The following is an 18,370-nucleotide window of genomic DNA, read 5'->3' as shown; positions in this document are numbered from 1 at the left end:
TATGTTAAACACCTGACTTAGATGTTTCAGGTCTACACTATACATCAGGAAACATGTTAATTGTTTTGTTAGGTTACCAATATGAAGGAAGTTCCTTTTTACCTGTTTTCCCATCGGTCTTGGGGTCCATAATGACAAACTCTGGACGCAGTTTACTTATCCGTCGGCCTTTGAGGATAGGCACCAGACCTCCTAGGTACTCCAGGTACAAAGTGTAGCAGGGCCCCCCCACCTCAGGGTTATCCTCTGTACGCTTCATGGTACAGTGCAGACGCTCGTTTCCAGCTGTTGGGTAGCTCACAAAATCACGCATGTTGTTGGGATCAGGGATGGGGGGCTGAAAAAGAAAACATGGGGTTGAAGTGTTGTTTTAAAAAGTCTTGCTACCAAAACGATTTTCTTTAAAGTGTAATACCATGAAAGTTTGATATGCTTAGCTACACTTTGCCTGGGGTTATTTGTAGAGGAGGTTCATCTCAGTCAAATTATGACTTGCTGTCTCAGAAGGTGACATTTACGATAGCAATGCTATGCATTAAGTACATTTTCAGGAAGCTCTTTGCATTTATTGTTACCTTGATGGTGGGAATGAAAGCAGTAGTGACGTAAGAACAGAGTCGGGAAGGCATGGTGAGCTTGGCAACATCTTTTTCCTCCTTCACTGCTGTGGCGATGCCCTGCAGGCAGAGAAGCTGCAGGTTGGCAATGCGGTGCTCCACTCGCACTACATAAAGCGCTGGGCCACATGCCAAGAACAGACGAGAGTCCCGGTGACCCCAACACAGCGTAGTGATGGGGCGCTGCATGGGGATGGAGGAGATACAGAGGGTAAGCTTGTTTTGTTGCATTAAGCACATACTGCACTACATGCTTTTAAAATGTTAATGTCCAGACTCCTGCATGAAAGATGGGTGAATCTTAAGGTTGTCTGAGATAAAAGTCATTCTTGAACATAGCATCCAAGTATATTTCTTATAGAGAGTTCTGAAAACGGCAGTCTTCTGCAATAGAAGTATCTGAGTTTAGATACGCTTATAGATGCTGGACTGCAGTGTTGTTTACAGCAGTAAAGTTTCTAACTTTAAACATTTTATATTAGTAACTACACATTTCTTCCCAGGATTTTCTCCAGCTAGTAACTTCTTAGGCCTTAAAATACATATTAGGGTGAAGTCAAATCATGGGAAAGGAATTAAATATATAAAATCTAAGTACTGTGACTCAGACTACTCATTAGCCAGGTTTGGCCCAGTTAAAGTTGATCACCTGTGCTGGTGTGTCCAGTGTGTAGATGTGTTCACCACGAACGTTGTAGAACTTAACAAGGGCGCTCCTGGTGGGGGGAGGACATGAGGGGTCGGGGGAGAGGAGGGCCCTCTCCATCCCTGCCACTGCAAGGAGATCTCCCTGCGAGCACCACAGGACCACAACATCTACAGCACAAATCACAGGAGAAAAAGTAACCATAATGTTATGCACATTAACATTTACAGCCAATTTTGATAAAAAGATAGGAAACACAAAAATCTTTGAGACATAATTTGAGAATATTTATGAACAAATTAGCGAGAGAAGCAATGAAACAAAGTAACAGATGAAGTTGCTTGAACAATCCGCACACCTTTCAGACCGGTGCGGATGAGGGTGGGAGAGAGGTCATCGTAGTTGTTCATCAGGCTGATGTCTCCAGAGGTGAAGCTGACCGTCAGCAGTGGTTTCTGGCTGTGCACTGGAAAAGAGAAACAGCAACACAAACATCTTAAACAGGCACTGTGAGAGCAACACAATGAGGTGTGAGACACACAGTATCAACTGCAAATAAACACAACTATAACTTGCATGTTTTTAAATTTAAGTATAATGGATGTCTTTCAACATCGATCAAGGGAGGACTAGTGCTAAAATTACACACACTACATGTACACTAAATAAAATGCAATAATTAATTATACATCACTGTTATCGGGTGGTTTAATTTCATCCAGCAAAACATAAAGAGTAAGTCACATTACTTATTACAGTCACGATCTAGCCTGAGATGAAATAAGGGAAGGGCTGAATAGATAAGTCAATGAATTGATTAGACAAATGACAGAAAATCATTCAGCAACCATTTTACTTATTGATTCTTTTTTTTTTTTTTAAACAATTGCCAAACATGGCCCAGTTCCAGCTTCTCAATTGTGAGAAACATGATCCTTTTCCTTGTCTTATGTGATTAAGTGTTTTGGAGTGTTAATTGAACAAAACAATGATGAGCATTTTTCTGGCATTTTACAGAGGATGAGATGATTAAAATGCATCTTTAGAGTGGGCAGTAAAAATACTGTCTGTCTGTCTGTCGTCTGTTGTCTGTCTGTCTGTGTGTCTGTGTGTGTGTGTGTCAGTCAATTTGTGAGGCTGTCTGTGTTTAGTGTAGAGGTAGTTGGGGACTGTTATGAGAGATGCAAGGAAAGTTCTACATCCTTGACAGTGGCATTTCCTTTTCATTTCCATTGTGTCCTATTTGTGGGAATACACAATTTATCAAACATACGCACATCTCACTGCTGCATTTATAGCTTCAAACAAGTGGCATTCTCATTCATATCGCTAAAAATAAAACACCTTAAAAAAGCCCATTATAGTTACTACTGATGTACTTGTGTCTGGTTAGTAATCAGTTCACAATGGGTTTTGCATTAAATATGATGCTGCTGCAGTAAATGTAGTGTTTCGTGTTGTGAAGTGCAGTGCAGTGATAATGGGTCGTCATCACCATATATCACGATAGAGAGATCTGGCAGGCTGAGGAATAAGCGGCCTGGTGTCTAAGTAGGGTTGTTGACTTGTGAGATAATTTCTATCGGGGCCAATCAATTACTATTGGCTGGTTTAATTAGTGAGTTAGAGCATAATCAGCGTTCCAGCTAAGGCAAGCACTTTTCAGCTTACCACTTGGCTCACAGTGAAGGAAGGGGGGGGGGGGGGGGGGGGGGGCACAGCAGGAGGAGGACGACCCTTACCAGTACAGCCTCAGCAACTGGGACTAATTAAGCTCTGGAGAAAAAGAAGGTAAAAAAACCAACAGGAACCAATACAAATGTGGCTGTTATGTGGTCTGGTGTACACAGCGAGAGTAGCCAAAAGGTGGAGAAAGCTAAACACATGCAACTCTTATGTGACTGTTTATGTCCAAGTGCACAGGATATTCACTGGCCATCTAGGTATTTCCATTGAACAGTGAACCGACGTGCTCTCAGGCTCACTGCAGACTGTTCTTATGTACTACCGTTGTATATATCTGTAGGCTGTCAGCATAGGAAAGCAAATATAAAAATGCATCATTAGAGAATTAACAAAAATATTGGAATCCCGAAAATCTGAAAATAATTTAACAAATTGCTAATGATAACATGCAGTCAACATCACACTCATATATCTGACATTGCAGGTAAACATAATCTAGGGGAGTCCTGGGGGATTTGGTTAAAGATAGCACCACTGCAGATACAATCAGAATTTTTTAATCAGAATATTTACACTGAGGGGATTTTTTAGTTGCACTGCTAGACAGACACTGCTAGCTAGACAGTGTTGTTTTCAGACATTTCAAAGAGATGCTTATTTTGTGTCAGTCAAGACAATGCACTTCCTTTTCAGGTTTTCTTCTAATCCAATTGTCCACTTGAGTATACTGTAAGTGTGTCGCACATGAAGAATCTAGTGACGCACACCCTTACACTGTGACATCTGCTGCTGTTATGACAACAGCTACTGCAGCATTAAGAGCTAACAGGAGGTCCAGTGGCAACGTCAGCCCAATGTCAGGAGAGCTATTTCACTAGGCCCCTCCTCCACCTCCTCCACCTCCTGCCCTCCATCTTTCACCGCAGCCCCCGACCCACCTTCCATTTGGTCACACTCTTTTGTTTTATTGCGCCTCTCCCTCCCTGTTACAACTGGCAGAGAAGGGGGAAATAGTTGAATAGTCACCTTTTCACTTCTGAAGCTTTATTAAAAAAAAAAATCCCTGTGAGCTCAGCATCACAAATTACTTATCCTTCCAACTATAATACATTTTGCACTTCAGCCCACAAGTGTACTCCAAACAAAATAAAACATATTTTCACAGGCAAAATGGTATGAAAAGAAAAGCACATGGTTTTGATTGCCAGTGTGCAGTCTGGCTGGGACAACTTGCCATAATTATCATATTTCAGGATAACTTTACTTCTTTTTACTTAGTTTTTCTGTTAACTTTGAATGCCTGTAACATTACTTACAATCTCCTTAATCCACCACAGCCTTTAGTAAATGAGCAAACCCAAGGTTGTAGTGGTATTGTGGTAGTGGTGCTGAGGATGTTTTATGAGTTTGTGGTAGCCAGTGCTATCCTCTTTGCTGTTGCATGCTGGGGCAGCAGGCTGAGGGTAGCGGACGACAACAGACTCAATAAACTAATTCGCAAGGCCAGTGACGTTGTGGATGTGGGTGGAGCTGGACTCTCTGTCGGGTGTGTCAGAGAGGAGGATGCTGTCCAAACTACATGCCATCTTGGACAATGTCTCACACCCACTCCATGGCTTGCTGCTCAATCACAGGAGCACTTTCAGTGATAGACTCATTCTCCCAAAATGCACCACAGAGCGCCACAGGAAGTCATTCCTGCCTGTGGCCATCAAACTTTATAACTCCTCCCTCTAAGTGTCTGACACACAGAAACTTAGAGAGGTTGAATCTGGACAATATTGTCTGTTTTGTGCAATAACACTGGCTTGTAATGTGTGCAATACTCAACTGCTACTACTATTATTATTACTTTTCACCATTGCAACACCTTAATTATGTTATTTATGTAAATACTGTATCATAATATACTTTTAACTATGTAAATATCCACACTCCTTATATTTCTTTATTTATATTTCTTATATTTCTTATATCTGAGCAATTGTAACACAGAGTTTCCCTTCGGGGATCAATAAAGTATTTCTGATTCTGATTCTGTATACAGGTAGTTGGTGCCTTACTGAAGAACAGAGTATACTACCCTGTGTAATACTGAGCAGGGCAAAGCAGGTATGTCAAGATAGAGATTTAAACATGATAAAAAGACAATAAAAAGTTCTGCGCGTGTTCAGAAGTACATAGCTGAACATGTTTTGTGATCTGATCAATTACTTTTCATGATTATTTTTTCTTTTACATCTCATTCATAGATAATATGATTTTCTTATTAATCTAATTACTAGACATAAATCCCAGGCACAGTTTATATCCACCTGTACCCAATTCTAAAATATTCACCAGAAGACAAGGGGGACTGAGCTACTAATGACAATATAGTGCAGACCTACCAGCGATAACTTGTGTCACCACCTGGTGCCCCCAGGTGGGAATATTTGGCCTTGGACTAAGAACATGTGGAAGAATTGATGGAGCAGTAAAGGGTAGAGGTAAAAGGTGGGAGGAGTTTGAAGCTAAGAGATGGTCCCACATCTGCTTTCTTCTACACAGGGTGTCTACGTAAGAAACAGCTGGACTACTCTACCCCTACACTACACTCCCTATAGGCACAACTCCTTACTAGATAAACCCGTATTACTCTCCAATTCTACATCAGATTATACTCTTACATCATGTCTACGATGGACATGTTTTCATGTAATGCACTTTTCCATTGTGTGCCCGAAGAAGCCACAAAGAGCCATTTATTTTAAATCAAACCCTGAGCAGCTCACCTTGCAGTGGGGAGTAGTCGTCAGAGTCTGTGTCGCTCTCACTGCTGTCCTCCACCAGGAAACTGGGGTAGTTCCAGGACATGCTGACGATGCCATCCGACTCATGCAGCAGAATGTGGGCCAGCATGCGCCCATGGCAGTCCATCACTATCACCTGTCCATCTGCAGTACCAAACAACACCTAGAGAGAAATATTGAATAGTTATTAGGGAGACAATGAAAGAGAAAAAAAAAATTCACAGACTTTGACATGAACTTGGACACAAAGACAAAGGAAAAAGATGGGAAGGGAGGCACACTTAAAAATAGACCAGGAGGTGTCAGATAGGCAGAAAAGAAAGCCAAGAGAAATCCATATATCGAACAAAACAACTTAGAAATAGACATTAATGGGATGAAGTCAATGAACAAAGACAAAGACACATATACAGATTTTGAAGTTTGATGACGTCCAACCTGAGCTGACAATTTAACAGCATGAAGGCAAAAAAATAGCCTTACAAACCACAACACATTCAAGACAGAGGACTGTTGCTGTCACTCACAGATAACCTGCCTCAGGGCTTGTCTCTGTGATCTGAATGAAAAGTCCACATACTAAAAGTAGCAAATAACAACCTAAAACTATGACTATTAGCATTCAATAAAATTCAACAAAAAACTTCAACTGGCATAGTGCTACTGTAGGTGGAAGCGTCGTACCCGTCACAATGCTGTGGGATGTGTGCGTTACCTGCTGGTCATCGGGGGTCCAGATACCACAGGTAATCTGGCTTTCCAGGTTGATCTCGGAGGACCAGTGTCTCTGCCCGCTGACTGATCCCACCAGTACAAAGCCATCACGGTAGGAAATAAGAGCCTGGGTGCCATCATGGGACCAGGTGAAGTCACTCACCTACAGGGCACCAGACATATTAGTTAAGGATGAAATGATGAGAATAAGATGCTAGCTTGATTATGAAAAAAACAGCTAGATGTTATCCAAGACATCCAACTTTTTATACACCTAAACTAATTTCATTTTAACGGTTATTTTCTAATGAAGAAATTAAAGAATTACTGGATTTACTAATATGGCCATTATTTTGATAATCAATTTTCATCAATCTTATGATAGTAAATTGATTATCTTTGGACTGTTGGTCAGATAAAACAAGGAATTTGAGGATGCCTAATTGTGTTTTTGGAGAATTATAATGGGCTTTTTTTCTAGAAAGTAAATAATGTAAAATGCAATATCTGTCCAGCGAGAATGAGGTGGTCTGGCTTTATTATCAATTTCAAAGTATTTTAGGTGCCCAAGTACTCTGACTAGCTGGACTATAATGATGGCATAGATAAGAACTTCAAAACACTTTGAGATTTAGATTTCTTTATTTAAACAGGGACAACGCACATTAATCAACATGAGCACAAAGTCCAAATGTAAAGGTGCCAGATTTAGCCAAGCGGGCTAATTTTCATCTGCAGTCCCTAGCAGGTTGATGATAAGGGGCACGGCCTCTAGGAGCCACTAGCAAGGCATTTTCATATGTCACTAGTCTTTCCCAGTATGATCGGCACTGTCAGAATACAACAGAATATGGTAAAGAAAAAAAAAAAGCCAACAGGGTATAATATATTATCAGTATAAATTAATACACTTGAATGAAATAAAACCTCAACTTCCATTAAGAGCAAAGGCGCAATTAAGAACTGTATTGGCCATGTATTTAAAAGAAGAAACTATTGTTTATACTGTCATCTACTAACTAAATTTATCACAAAAGAGAAAATGCCATCAGGATGTGTCAGACTCATCTTAACAGATGACAGTGATGGATCAGATGGCCTACACACCGTACATTGCTTTGCAGTTATTATCAAAATCAGCACATTCTATGAGAGGGAGTTTTTTTTCCATTTGGAAAATGTTGGAGGCAAATGGCTCAATCAGTCACAACATGGCATGAATGTGCGAGCAAGTAATATCTTTATCTCCATACTGGTTGATGTGTTTATCCCTACTTTTTCTGTTGAAATACTTTGTTGTTGAAGATACTTGATTTGCTCCCAATACTGTTTCATATTGTGCTTATACTTGCTATGTAGCCATTAGATTTTCATGAATACTACTTGTATTTCTGTACATGCTTTCCATATTATGCCTCAGTTTAAAAAAAAAAAGAAGCATTTTAATTACTGATTTAAATTATGTCCCATTTCTGTATAATGTGTTTTACCTGCGCTCCACGGTCATTGACCAGCTCCACAGACCAGCGGCCCTCATACTGGATCCAAACAAAGATCCCGCCATCTGTATCACAGGTAGCCAGTTTCTGGAAGGGCTCATTCCACCGCACCAAGACCACCTTAAAGACACAGAAAAAGGACAAAAACCAAATCATTAGAGAGACTGTCCTGTGTCCTTTTGATGGCCATTGTCTGTGACCATGTCAGTGTTCTCTATTAAGATTAGCTTTTTTAGAGAGCTATGCAAATTAACTAACTCCAGATTGTGTTGTGTGTATGGCAAGCAAAGGATTTAGCAGTGGCCTTTTTTGTGAAACAGCTTTGCCCCCCTAACTACAACAGATAATGTGAGATGATCAACAACACAATGCATTGTCAGACTGTCCTTGATCAAAACTCTGAGTTCTTGCCTACACACTCATTGCAAGTAAATTGGGGCGTCAGCTAAAACACCTAAAACCCAGAAAGTAAAATCCGAGTTCTCACATTTCAATGAGCTAAATTTAGCAGCGAACCAGATGAAAATATATCACAAAGTGGGTTAACCTCATTTTGAAAAAGTCGGAAAAAGGAGCTGCTTATATCCTGAATATTATAGACAATGAGATTCAAACCATGCCACACTTCTCTTCAAACATGAGTGTCCCTCCTTGTTTGAGACTTTATGGTATCAATAATGGATAGCCAATATTGCGTATGTTTCAATGCACAGGTTATGTTTCTATTTTATTGAGATGCAAAAAAGTGCACAGATGCATTAACGTCCCAACAGAAAATAGTATATTGTAGTTTAAAGATCAGACAGACATACTGTAAACTACAGCCTCTGCACCAGTGACTCACCTATTCATAGGTTTCTGTAATTGCCCAGAGGTTAGTAGATATAGACATGGATCATCATAAACATAAGGAATGAGCTGCAGAGGAATAAGGTGTTTATCACTGGCAGAGAGCAGTATCGATCCAACCGTTCATAATCTCTTTCTCTGTCAGTGTCACCCATGTCAAAAGCACCAATTACAATCTCCATCCAGCCTCCTCCTCTCGCTACGCGTCTATCTGTCTGGTCTTCTGTAGCATGACTCAGCCTATTCCAAGAGGAATAATCCTAAACAGGGAGCAGCTCTGCTCTCGCTGAGTGAAGCACATGGACTGTACACGTTCAAACACACAGCACAGGGCAGGTTTTAGTGAGGCTTATGTTCTCTGAGTGCACATCCAATAGATCAGTGGCTGAGAGTTGGATTACCCAGCCAGTCTGGTTCTTTCCCACCCCAAAACAACAACATCCCCCTCCTAACCTCGCACAACAAAGACACAGTCCAATCCAATATCCATGGCGCAGTGGAACAGGTGTTAATAACAATGTGTTCATACAACAATTTTACATTCCTCTGAGAAGAGAAAGTTACAGAAAAGTTAAAGAAAACCAAAGTAAGCAATCATTCTCCCCTCAGCTATATACTCTATAACATCTTCAACATCAAGCTGCTTAAGCTTCAGGGAAAACGAACACTGAAGATACATAACACAGTGAAGGCTTAGTGTTTAATGAGGGAGACGAGGGTTGAAACCATCATCTGTAAATAGATTGATAACAAGTTAACTTAGAAGGTGCTTGATTGATCGATAACATCATTCTTTTGCTTTGCAATCAAATCAAAACAGCTTGAGTGTATAACAATCAACAGATTATGGAGCTTTTGGTCCAAGTTCTACGGTAAGTTATATACTAGGCAATTTTTAGTTTCCATGAGTAATGCTCCTATAAATAAGGAAAATTACCTTAACATTTTCCAGTATAAGATTTTCTATGCAAGTACAGCAGCAATGTTGAGGTAACTCCAGTTACCAATTACATTTATTCTGCAGGGTTTCCCAACAATTCCCTATTAGTCATTTTCTGTGTATTGTTATGTCAGAAGTGATAAAACACAGGGTTGTCCCAGGCGAACTTAAAGTAACTCACAAAAACATGTTTATATGAATCCACCATGTGCAGCCCTCCAGTGTAATGAGTAAACAGTAGGAGTCATCACTCTCCTGGCTCTGCTCCCTCAGCAATTAGGTGTCCTGTGAGCCAGATTTACTGTGTTTTTACTCCCACTTCCAGCGGTATACTGTAAATCCTAATGTTGCTCTATAGGCGCAACTCAGCTGCCAAACCACAGGAAAGAGGAAACAATGAGACCTGGCCTGTTGCAGGTCCGCACCTAAGGTCTCTATGTCATTCTGACCGAGATGACCATATTCACGGACCATTAAAAAAGGCCTGCCATCTATCATTCAGCAACAGCGGTCACCCGATGCGGCAAGGCTCAGTGGATGCAAAGCTGACAAGCTTCGGCAGTAGTATTGTCAAAGATAACAAATTTCCATGCTCAAGGATCTCATTGGGGTATTACAAATCTGTCTTGTTACTCTTGTGCACTGTCTGCAACCTCTGGTGAGCAAAATTATTTTTTCCCGGGTGGTATTATACAACCTAATTCAGCTCCATCCAATGTAGAAATAAGGCTTTATTTTAGGTAGGAGCACCAGTTTGCATAATTTTAACATCAATTACACAGTGCATAAACTAACAAAAAGGTCCAATCTAAAAACAAAAATGAAGGAATTAGCATAAGGTTTACACATGCTGTGTTTTGCATCTGCAGCCTTGTGGAGGTGAGAAAATCTGTGTGTGCGTGTGTAAATTTAGCTCAGAGTGTAGATTAGTGTGAGCTGGACAGGCATCCTGCAAGGGGGACAGCTGAGCACCTCACTGTTACGCAGCGATCTGGGAGCTCAAACGTCACATGGAGACAGACAGAATAAGAGTGGGAAGCCACTGGACAGCAAGGGGCCTAAGGGCTCATGAACAGAACAGGCACAACCACAAATGCAAACATATGCAGACTTAAAGAATCACTATGCACAATGTAATCAGTGCCCATGTGCTCAAATACCCATTCAAAGTACCTTAGAATAAATTTAAAAAAACACAATTTGACATTTTAAAAATGCAGCACAACTGAAAAAGCCTAAAGCCAGATGCTGTCAAGCTAGGCAAAACAATACTTAGCAAAAGAAGAAGAGACTACAGGTTTACAATCCTTTTAATTCTGCCCTTTGGCCAGTGCACGGCCATTGACATTTTCTCTTTGGAAAGTTGGTACTGTATTTACTCCTGCAGTGCTTTTCTGTTGTCATTGCAGTCCCGGCCTCTTGCTGGGACTTGGAGAATGGGAGCTGAGCTGACCCTAGCAACTTAACTGGGAAGACCAAATCAAATCAAGGGACAGCTTTGGGTTGCATTGGAGTCAGCAGAAGTGAGAGGACACTGTGACAGTGCAGTGTCACAGTGGTACAGTTGGGAACACATGGGTCCAACACTGGTCTCTAGCACCTTTCTTTTCTGCAAGAAGGTTACAAATGAGTAGGCTGGAGTGGTAGAATAGGACCTCAATATCTTCAAGTTCAAGTAGAGCTGAAGATTATTTGGTCAAATTTTTACAAATCCATTGTGTTGTTTTTTTTTTGCTCACATCTATTCATGCACATACTTAAATGACACTATACACTGCAAGATGAAAGTTAGGTACACATGCACTTTTCAAGTGTTTATATCCTAAATAAGATTAGTTACAAAAATGTACAAATGTACAAAAAACCTAGTTCAGTTCAGTTTTGTCTTTTTTGTCACACATGGGAAATTTGGATCGCAGCACAGCAATAATAGACGCATCAAACAGACTTATCCATCAGTAAAACAGAATTAAAAAAAACAAATTACAACATGTAATGTCAGTTATTAAAAAAGACAAATTGAAAAATCCCGTCCCACACTTGACTAATGAGAGAGGAATCATTTGAAAGTCAAACCACCTGGCAGAGAGTAAAAGCTGATAGTGTGAGCAAGCGAGAAAGAAACACTCTACCCTTCCCCTCCACCCTCTCCTCCAATTCTGGGTCTGACATGATATTAAATCAGACGCAAAACTCAATTAAAGAGAAGTGCTGCGCAGATATAAAAGCCAAAAGGCCGGAGTGCTTTGCTGAGTGACAGAAAGGGCAATGGGGCAGGACCTTCAGGGGACGCAGAATCTGAAATGTTTACGAATTATAAAAACTTTTATATCAATATTTGGTAATAGAATTTACATTGCTTATTACTGGGGGGAGGAAAGTAGCTGCAGGCAAACTGGGTACTCTGGGTGTTGGCAAGAGAGACACACTGACTGGTCTGAGCAGTTAAATGTTTGTACAACAGTGTTTTTAAAAAAGCTGGACATTTATTATTTAATGTATGCAGATCATTTTGGTCATACCTCCTCCTACACTGGTCTTTGACGGTTGTTGAGTACATGGCTGATGTGGTTCTGACTTTACATCAGACTCAATGTCAAAAAGATGAATAAAATGATAATTATATTCAGTTTACTATATGTCCCTGTTCACATGGTAGCCACAAGGATGTTATTGATATTTAATTGGCTCTTTATATTACATTTATAAAAAGTGAAATATGTTGTAATGTGAAATGCAATAGGACATTGTGCGTAAAGACATGACATGCATAAAACAATCAGTAAGCGTTCCAAAAGACTTGTCTACAGTTTACTATGTTGTATTTAATAGTTTTTGCCATTCTGAGATGTGTTTCTGGACTATTAATTTATAAAAATGGCAAAGCAATGGGTTAAGCTGAATCAAACTGACAAGTAGAGAACTGTATCAGTTTGTGTTAGGCAAATACTGAACCTACTGAACTTATCTGAACATAAGAAGGAGTATGGCGCTTACATTTTCAATTTGTTTTGTGTTCACAGCCGTTTACTGACATAAGAAGCTTTTATCCTGCAAATAGCACAACTCTAAAACAAAGTGAACTCAAGTGTGTAGATATGTCCATCTGGTCACTGACTACAAACAACGCTAATAGCAAAGAGCACCTGCAGTGCACAAGCCACACTGCCCATCTTAGAAGATTTCTAGCAAGCAGACAAGTACACCTGGATCTAAGGAAGCAGCCAAGCCTTAGTATTATGCAACATGTCCTCTCCAAGGATGGATTAGCACTCTAAAGCCATTTCCAATATGCACATTTGCTGAGACCATTTAATGGAGTGAATGGGTCGTGTACTCTTCAATCCTGAGCTGGGCTTCTAATGTCAAAAGGCCAGACTAGAAAAGAGCAGAAGATAGTGCTCTAAAGGAAGATGTGTAAAGGCATGACAGTGACCAAGACAGGGGAGGAGATCCTGATAGAAGGGGTGGAGGATGGAGAGCTGTGGTGCAGAAATAAGTTAGACAATAATTAGACAATATAACAAGACCAGGGTAAACGGAAAAGTGTCAGTACACAGGTGGGGATGGACAGAGGTGAGTGACATTAAGGGAAATGGCAGAAATGCAGCCCAGTCCATAAAAAGTGATGACTTTACTTCGACTTTCATCCGCTTGTATAGCAGGGAAATTTATGCAGCATTCTGTCTGTCTGGAAATTCATTATTATGGTCCCCATTAAGTCTGAACAGGCAAGTTAGTGTTACTGCCATTTAGAAGAACTGTACAGGTCCCAGGTCAGTGCTGGTTCTTGCACAGGCCATCTACCAGAAATATCACTGATTTATTTATAAAGTTTCGCCAGGAAACAACTTTAAACGCATGAAAACATTACAAGTGAAAAATGAAAGGCAGGGAGGACAACCTAGTGGTGGGGTTCAGCTAAGAGAGTGGTTCCCTCTGATCTATCATGATGAGCAGCATGAGGAGAAGAGTGTAAAGACCCCATAAAGAATTGAATGAAGCATTTTCAGAGGACAACAGCGCAACGAAACATGAGCTGAGGTATACATGAGCTGGTGCCCTGGGGTCACCGCTCTCTTTTGGATTAGTAAAGAGCCTGGATCTGGCCTCAAAGGGAAACCCAACAGGTGGGACTCCTGCAATAATACACCCATAAGACTCACAGGAGTGGTAGCGAGGTGTGTATGAACACGTGTTTTTAACTACCATGTACAACTGTTTCAGCAGTCACACAACTTTAAATACATTACTTGAAAGGGCTTTCAGTCACAACATTACATAAATACAATTACATTGTGCTAAGGACATTAAGCAACATCCCGCCTTGAGATCATCTCTTAATGTTCTACTTTCTCTCCCAGTGTAGAAATTGGCACAGAAATTGGAGATGCATTTGTACTTTAACTGAAAACAACTACTACCTACTGTAGCAACGATACACCTAATGGGCCATGACGTTGCAGCACTAAGGAGGCTTTTAATCTTCAAAATAACCAGCAATATATTAAGATTTTAGAATTGTAAAAACTTGAAAAATGAGTTAAAGAATAACTTAATTATTAAAGTCATGGAAAAAAACATTGTACAACTTACAGCACACTGAATCTACAATGGAACAGTATTGGAGCAGCGGATATTTTCACTCCAGACAATGTCAGAAGAATTTTGTGCGGCCATTCTCCGGAGTTTTCCCTTTCACACGAAAAAGCACACAACAGGAGATTCTACGTGTATGTGTCAGATGCATTCTCACTTACTGGAAATACTCTGTTTGGTTTAGATGAGGTGTGGTGCCTGGCTTGAGCATATAGGGGACAGGGCAAGACGTGGATTACCGCAGTCAAAGCCGGTTTGTATTTTGATTATAAAGAACAGAGTCAGAGATCTTGTCGTTCCTCGAATCTGTCTGAAGATTTCAACGTTGGTCCTTACTGACAGAAGTTCCCGAACCTCGTTGTCTTTCCTGCCATCTTTGTGTCAATCACCCTTTGTCTTCACCATCTGGTGTTTGTTTTCTTCCGGTTTCACAAGCCGCATTATAGAAACATCAACACGCCCACTTGCTCGCCGTGAATACTCCCCACAAATGGGCTCAATTGGAGATTACACGGTCTTTGTACTAGGGGAGCTGGTCGGGTAAACTCTGTTTGAGGTCCGATCCAACTGTTTGTGTTCTCACAAACATCTCTGCTGGGTAATGTCTAGATAATTTCAGGATTCGCAGTGCAAGTGTAAAAGGGCCTTTAGTAAAGCCTGTATGTACAATTGTACCGTAAGACAAGCCAAAGAAGTTGACGGGATTCTAACAGACAATTTACCCAAACCCTGTGTTTGTGGCCAACATTTCAAGCCTGCCTCAGATGTTCAGCTCTCATGGAGAATGAATTGACTCCTAGTGACTATCTGCTCAAGCATTTGAGTGCACTGTAATGGAATAAAAAGCACTGGATTGTCAAGAGGCGTTGATCTATTCCGATGCCTGTCCCAGAGGAATTACGCTGCAGCATCAGAATAGTGACATTAAAAGATGCAAAACTTTTTGCTTTCATCTATTTTCAATTTTAAGTGTGGTGTAACTGACACGCCTGCTGCTAAAGGTCAGTAGCTCTGATTAGAAAATTATATTAAAGAAAAATAGTATCAAGACAATCGTGGCCACATTTTCTTTCAATACAACATTTTACTCTGGTTGATTTATTTTTAGTCTTTAAACGGACTTTAACTGTTATTTTGTGATGTAAGACAAAGTTGTGCAATAGCCATAATGTGAAAAACTCCTATAGAACAAAAGAGAGTTAAAATCAGTCTAATCAACCACATCATTTTGAAATAAAAAACCAATCAATCAATGACAAGACTAGTGTGGAAATGATTAGTCAATCTAGACAATCTAATCTAAAACAATCTAATCTAAGACAATCTAATCTAAGACTCTAAGTCTATCGACGAAAAACTAATCAGCAACTATTTTAAACAAAAATGTCAAACATTCACTGGTTCCAGCTACTCATGTGTACCAATTGGCTTTTCTTTTTTACATTTTGTAAACTAAATGTTGGGGGCTTTTGAACTGCAGGTAAAAAAAAAAGCTATACTGACTTAACAGTGTAATATTGGTCTAAGCATTTCTGCTAAGCAACCAAGCTCCATGAAAAACACAAAACATTGAATATAAAGTAGTGTTCTACTGACACCCACTGTGAAAAGATGGCTGTGGGAGAGAACAAAAGAAGCATGGCCCCACACACCTTGCTCCCTTTGAAGCTGTTACCTTGTTATCATCTTTTATCCTGGCTGAAGGGGAATTAGACACACAGGAGAACAAACCTTCATCAGAGATGTACTACAGACCGAGGACCTGCAAAACATTTTCATTATCATGAGAGCCTACAAAATAGGTGCTCCAGCAGGACAACAGCTGAGCTTCACCACAACACAAGATGCTTTTATCCAAAGTATCTTTTGTGCTATGAGTGCTATGAGTGCAAACTTTTTTTTTTAAATCATCAGTGTACTCAAGTGTAAATCAAACCCTTTATCCAGAGAGAGAGAGGCAGTGCGACACTACAGGAATACAGTCCTCTACCCGTCTGTCCTTTTCTTAACAGATGTCTGACAGCTTAAGATCCGCCCTGTACTTTACTACATTGCCTGTATTGGGCAGAGTCCAAAAGACACATCCATTCTGACGCTCGCTTACATTAGAATGATCACAGGACACTGGGGTCTGATACATCAACAGGAATAATGGCCAAACTTAAGGATGCTGGCATAAGTATTGATCTTGGCAGGATTGGACTCCTACAGAGTTCATGTTGCATTTTTTTTTTGTGTGGTCATTCATAACATGACTTGGGCTAATTTACGTGAAAGGACACTCGTCACCAATGACTACAAGTGTTCAATGACAGTGCGGACGTTTAAAGGACAGGGTTGTCAGGGGACGTGACTGCTGAGCATGCAGCTTTATAAGACAAGGAAAGGTTACCCAAATGCAGTGACATAGCTCTTTAAAAACTACATTTAAAACATGAAATAATGTTGGCCTGAGGAAAGGTTTTGCGTATTCTAAAAATATATTGTAATACCTAAAGAGGACTGGACACTATATACCAAGGTCCGGGGGTCATTTTCCTTGGCGTTGGACTGTATAATGCAAACAGCATTCTCTCCTCTGGGATATAAAATGACATGGGTGAGCAAACAGATCGGTCATAACTTGACAATTCATTTGGCAGTGTGATTTCCACCACTGTCAGAAACCCCAAATTATGCATAGGGTGGACGAGTGATGGATTTTGCATTCCCCAAAGCATTTATTTATTGCTTTATATGAAATCTAGAGTGGAAGTGGAAAGGACATTACTACTTTCATTACTGGTGCTGGGATGAGGTCAGAGGGCAGCGGACATTTACATTATTTATCTCAACAGCATTACAGTAAAGTCAGAGACACAAAGCTGTATGGATGATTTAGGCAAGCAGCTGAATGGCGCCCATAGTCCATAAAATTAAAATATCTCTCCTCCAGTACACCATGCTTTACCTATCAAACATGATGATGATGATGATGATAATAATGAAGGCAAGACAGTCAAAAACATTCGGTGAATAAAGCATAGTGTATTAAAGAGGAGCTGTGAAATGTGTTTTAATAGTGATGGACAACTGTTGCATTTGCAACACCAAAATTGGGATTTAGTTGAATGTAACAAACACCAATATCATACAACATCCATCACAGTGGTACTGGTAACTTTAACACACAAAATGTATGTGTCAAAATGAATTTTTATCTGCCCATTAGAAGGATGAAGTCAAATTCACTTATGAAAAATGTTGGTAAATTAAAAGTTATGTGGGTTTGACCTCCTCCATACTGCATGCACCAAAAAAATTAAAAGGAAAATTTCAGTATTTGGACCTAATTCAAGTGGGTAGAGAGTAAATGACATTTCTGCTGCGCTTCAGTCACTCTCAGTAGGGATTCATCCACTCTCCTCTCAGCTGCCTTCTGGAATGCTGACACAGCACCTTGCTCCATCTGACCAACAGCTACACCCACTAAAAGAGAAAACACAACCTGTGTGCAATCTCCACTTGTGCCAGCTCTGCAATATACTGCCAGGAATATTCATATACATGGCAGGCATAGACCTCGACATTATTTAGCCGATCTTTCCAGTGACTAAATAAATGGCCTGAGTATACTACTGGTGGGAAACCTTGGAGGGTATAACCATGGTGAGAGATAAGAGCAATGCCAGAGGGTGAAACACTGAAATGTTTTGACTAGGAGCAGCAGGAAGCTCTTACACAGGGGTTGTCAAACCATGAGTATGGAGGTCTTACTTCCATCCAAACACTACAAAAGTTGATTTCACCGATTACACCGCCGTTCTAGTTAAAACAGTGAAATCACAGGCTGTAGAAAGACTTAAAACTCTCAGCGTGCCACAACACAGGGTCAGACACCCTTCAACTAAAGTGAACCCACTTTGTCCTAAACCATATACTTGCAACCTGCTCTAAATAAGTAAGACCTGCAGCTTCAAGGACATCGTTCAGCACATGACCCTGCAGCTGGGTAAAGAAAAAAGTAACATGAAATCTACTCTACTCTT

General features: G+C 40.3%; 1 protein-coding gene across 3 annotated transcripts in view; it reads right to left on the bottom strand.

The window, feature by feature from the left end:
* The window catches only part of tulp4a (TUB like protein 4a), a 30,735-nt gene that overhangs the window by 8,678 nt on the left and 3,687 nt on the right, over nucleotides 1-18,370 (bottom strand). For all 3 annotated transcript variants that reach the window (XM_032542676.1, XM_032542678.1, XM_032542677.1), the window contains exons 3-9: nucleotides 7,946-8,074; nucleotides 6,457-6,618; nucleotides 5,724-5,904; nucleotides 1,622-1,729; nucleotides 1,267-1,433; nucleotides 576-800; nucleotides 103-337 (exon numbers count right to left, since the gene is read on the bottom strand). In XM_032542676.1, coding sequence (XP_032398567.1) covers nucleotides 103-337; nucleotides 576-800; nucleotides 1,267-1,433; nucleotides 1,622-1,729; nucleotides 5,724-5,904; nucleotides 6,457-6,618; nucleotides 7,946-8,074 — 1,207 coding nt within the window. The remainder of the gene's footprint in view (nucleotides 1-102; nucleotides 338-575; nucleotides 801-1,266; nucleotides 1,434-1,621; nucleotides 1,730-5,723; nucleotides 5,905-6,456; nucleotides 6,619-7,945; nucleotides 8,075-18,370) is intronic.

The sequence above is a fragment of the Etheostoma spectabile genome, chromosome 18 (genome assembly GCF_008692095.1).
Source record: "Etheostoma spectabile isolate EspeVRDwgs_2016 chromosome 18, UIUC_Espe_1.0, whole genome shotgun sequence".
NCBI classification, from domain to species: domain Eukaryota; kingdom Metazoa; phylum Chordata; class Actinopteri; order Perciformes; family Percidae; genus Etheostoma; species Etheostoma spectabile.
Note: the sequence above shows the minus strand (reverse complement) of the source record. Positions and strands in the feature narration are given on the sequence as shown.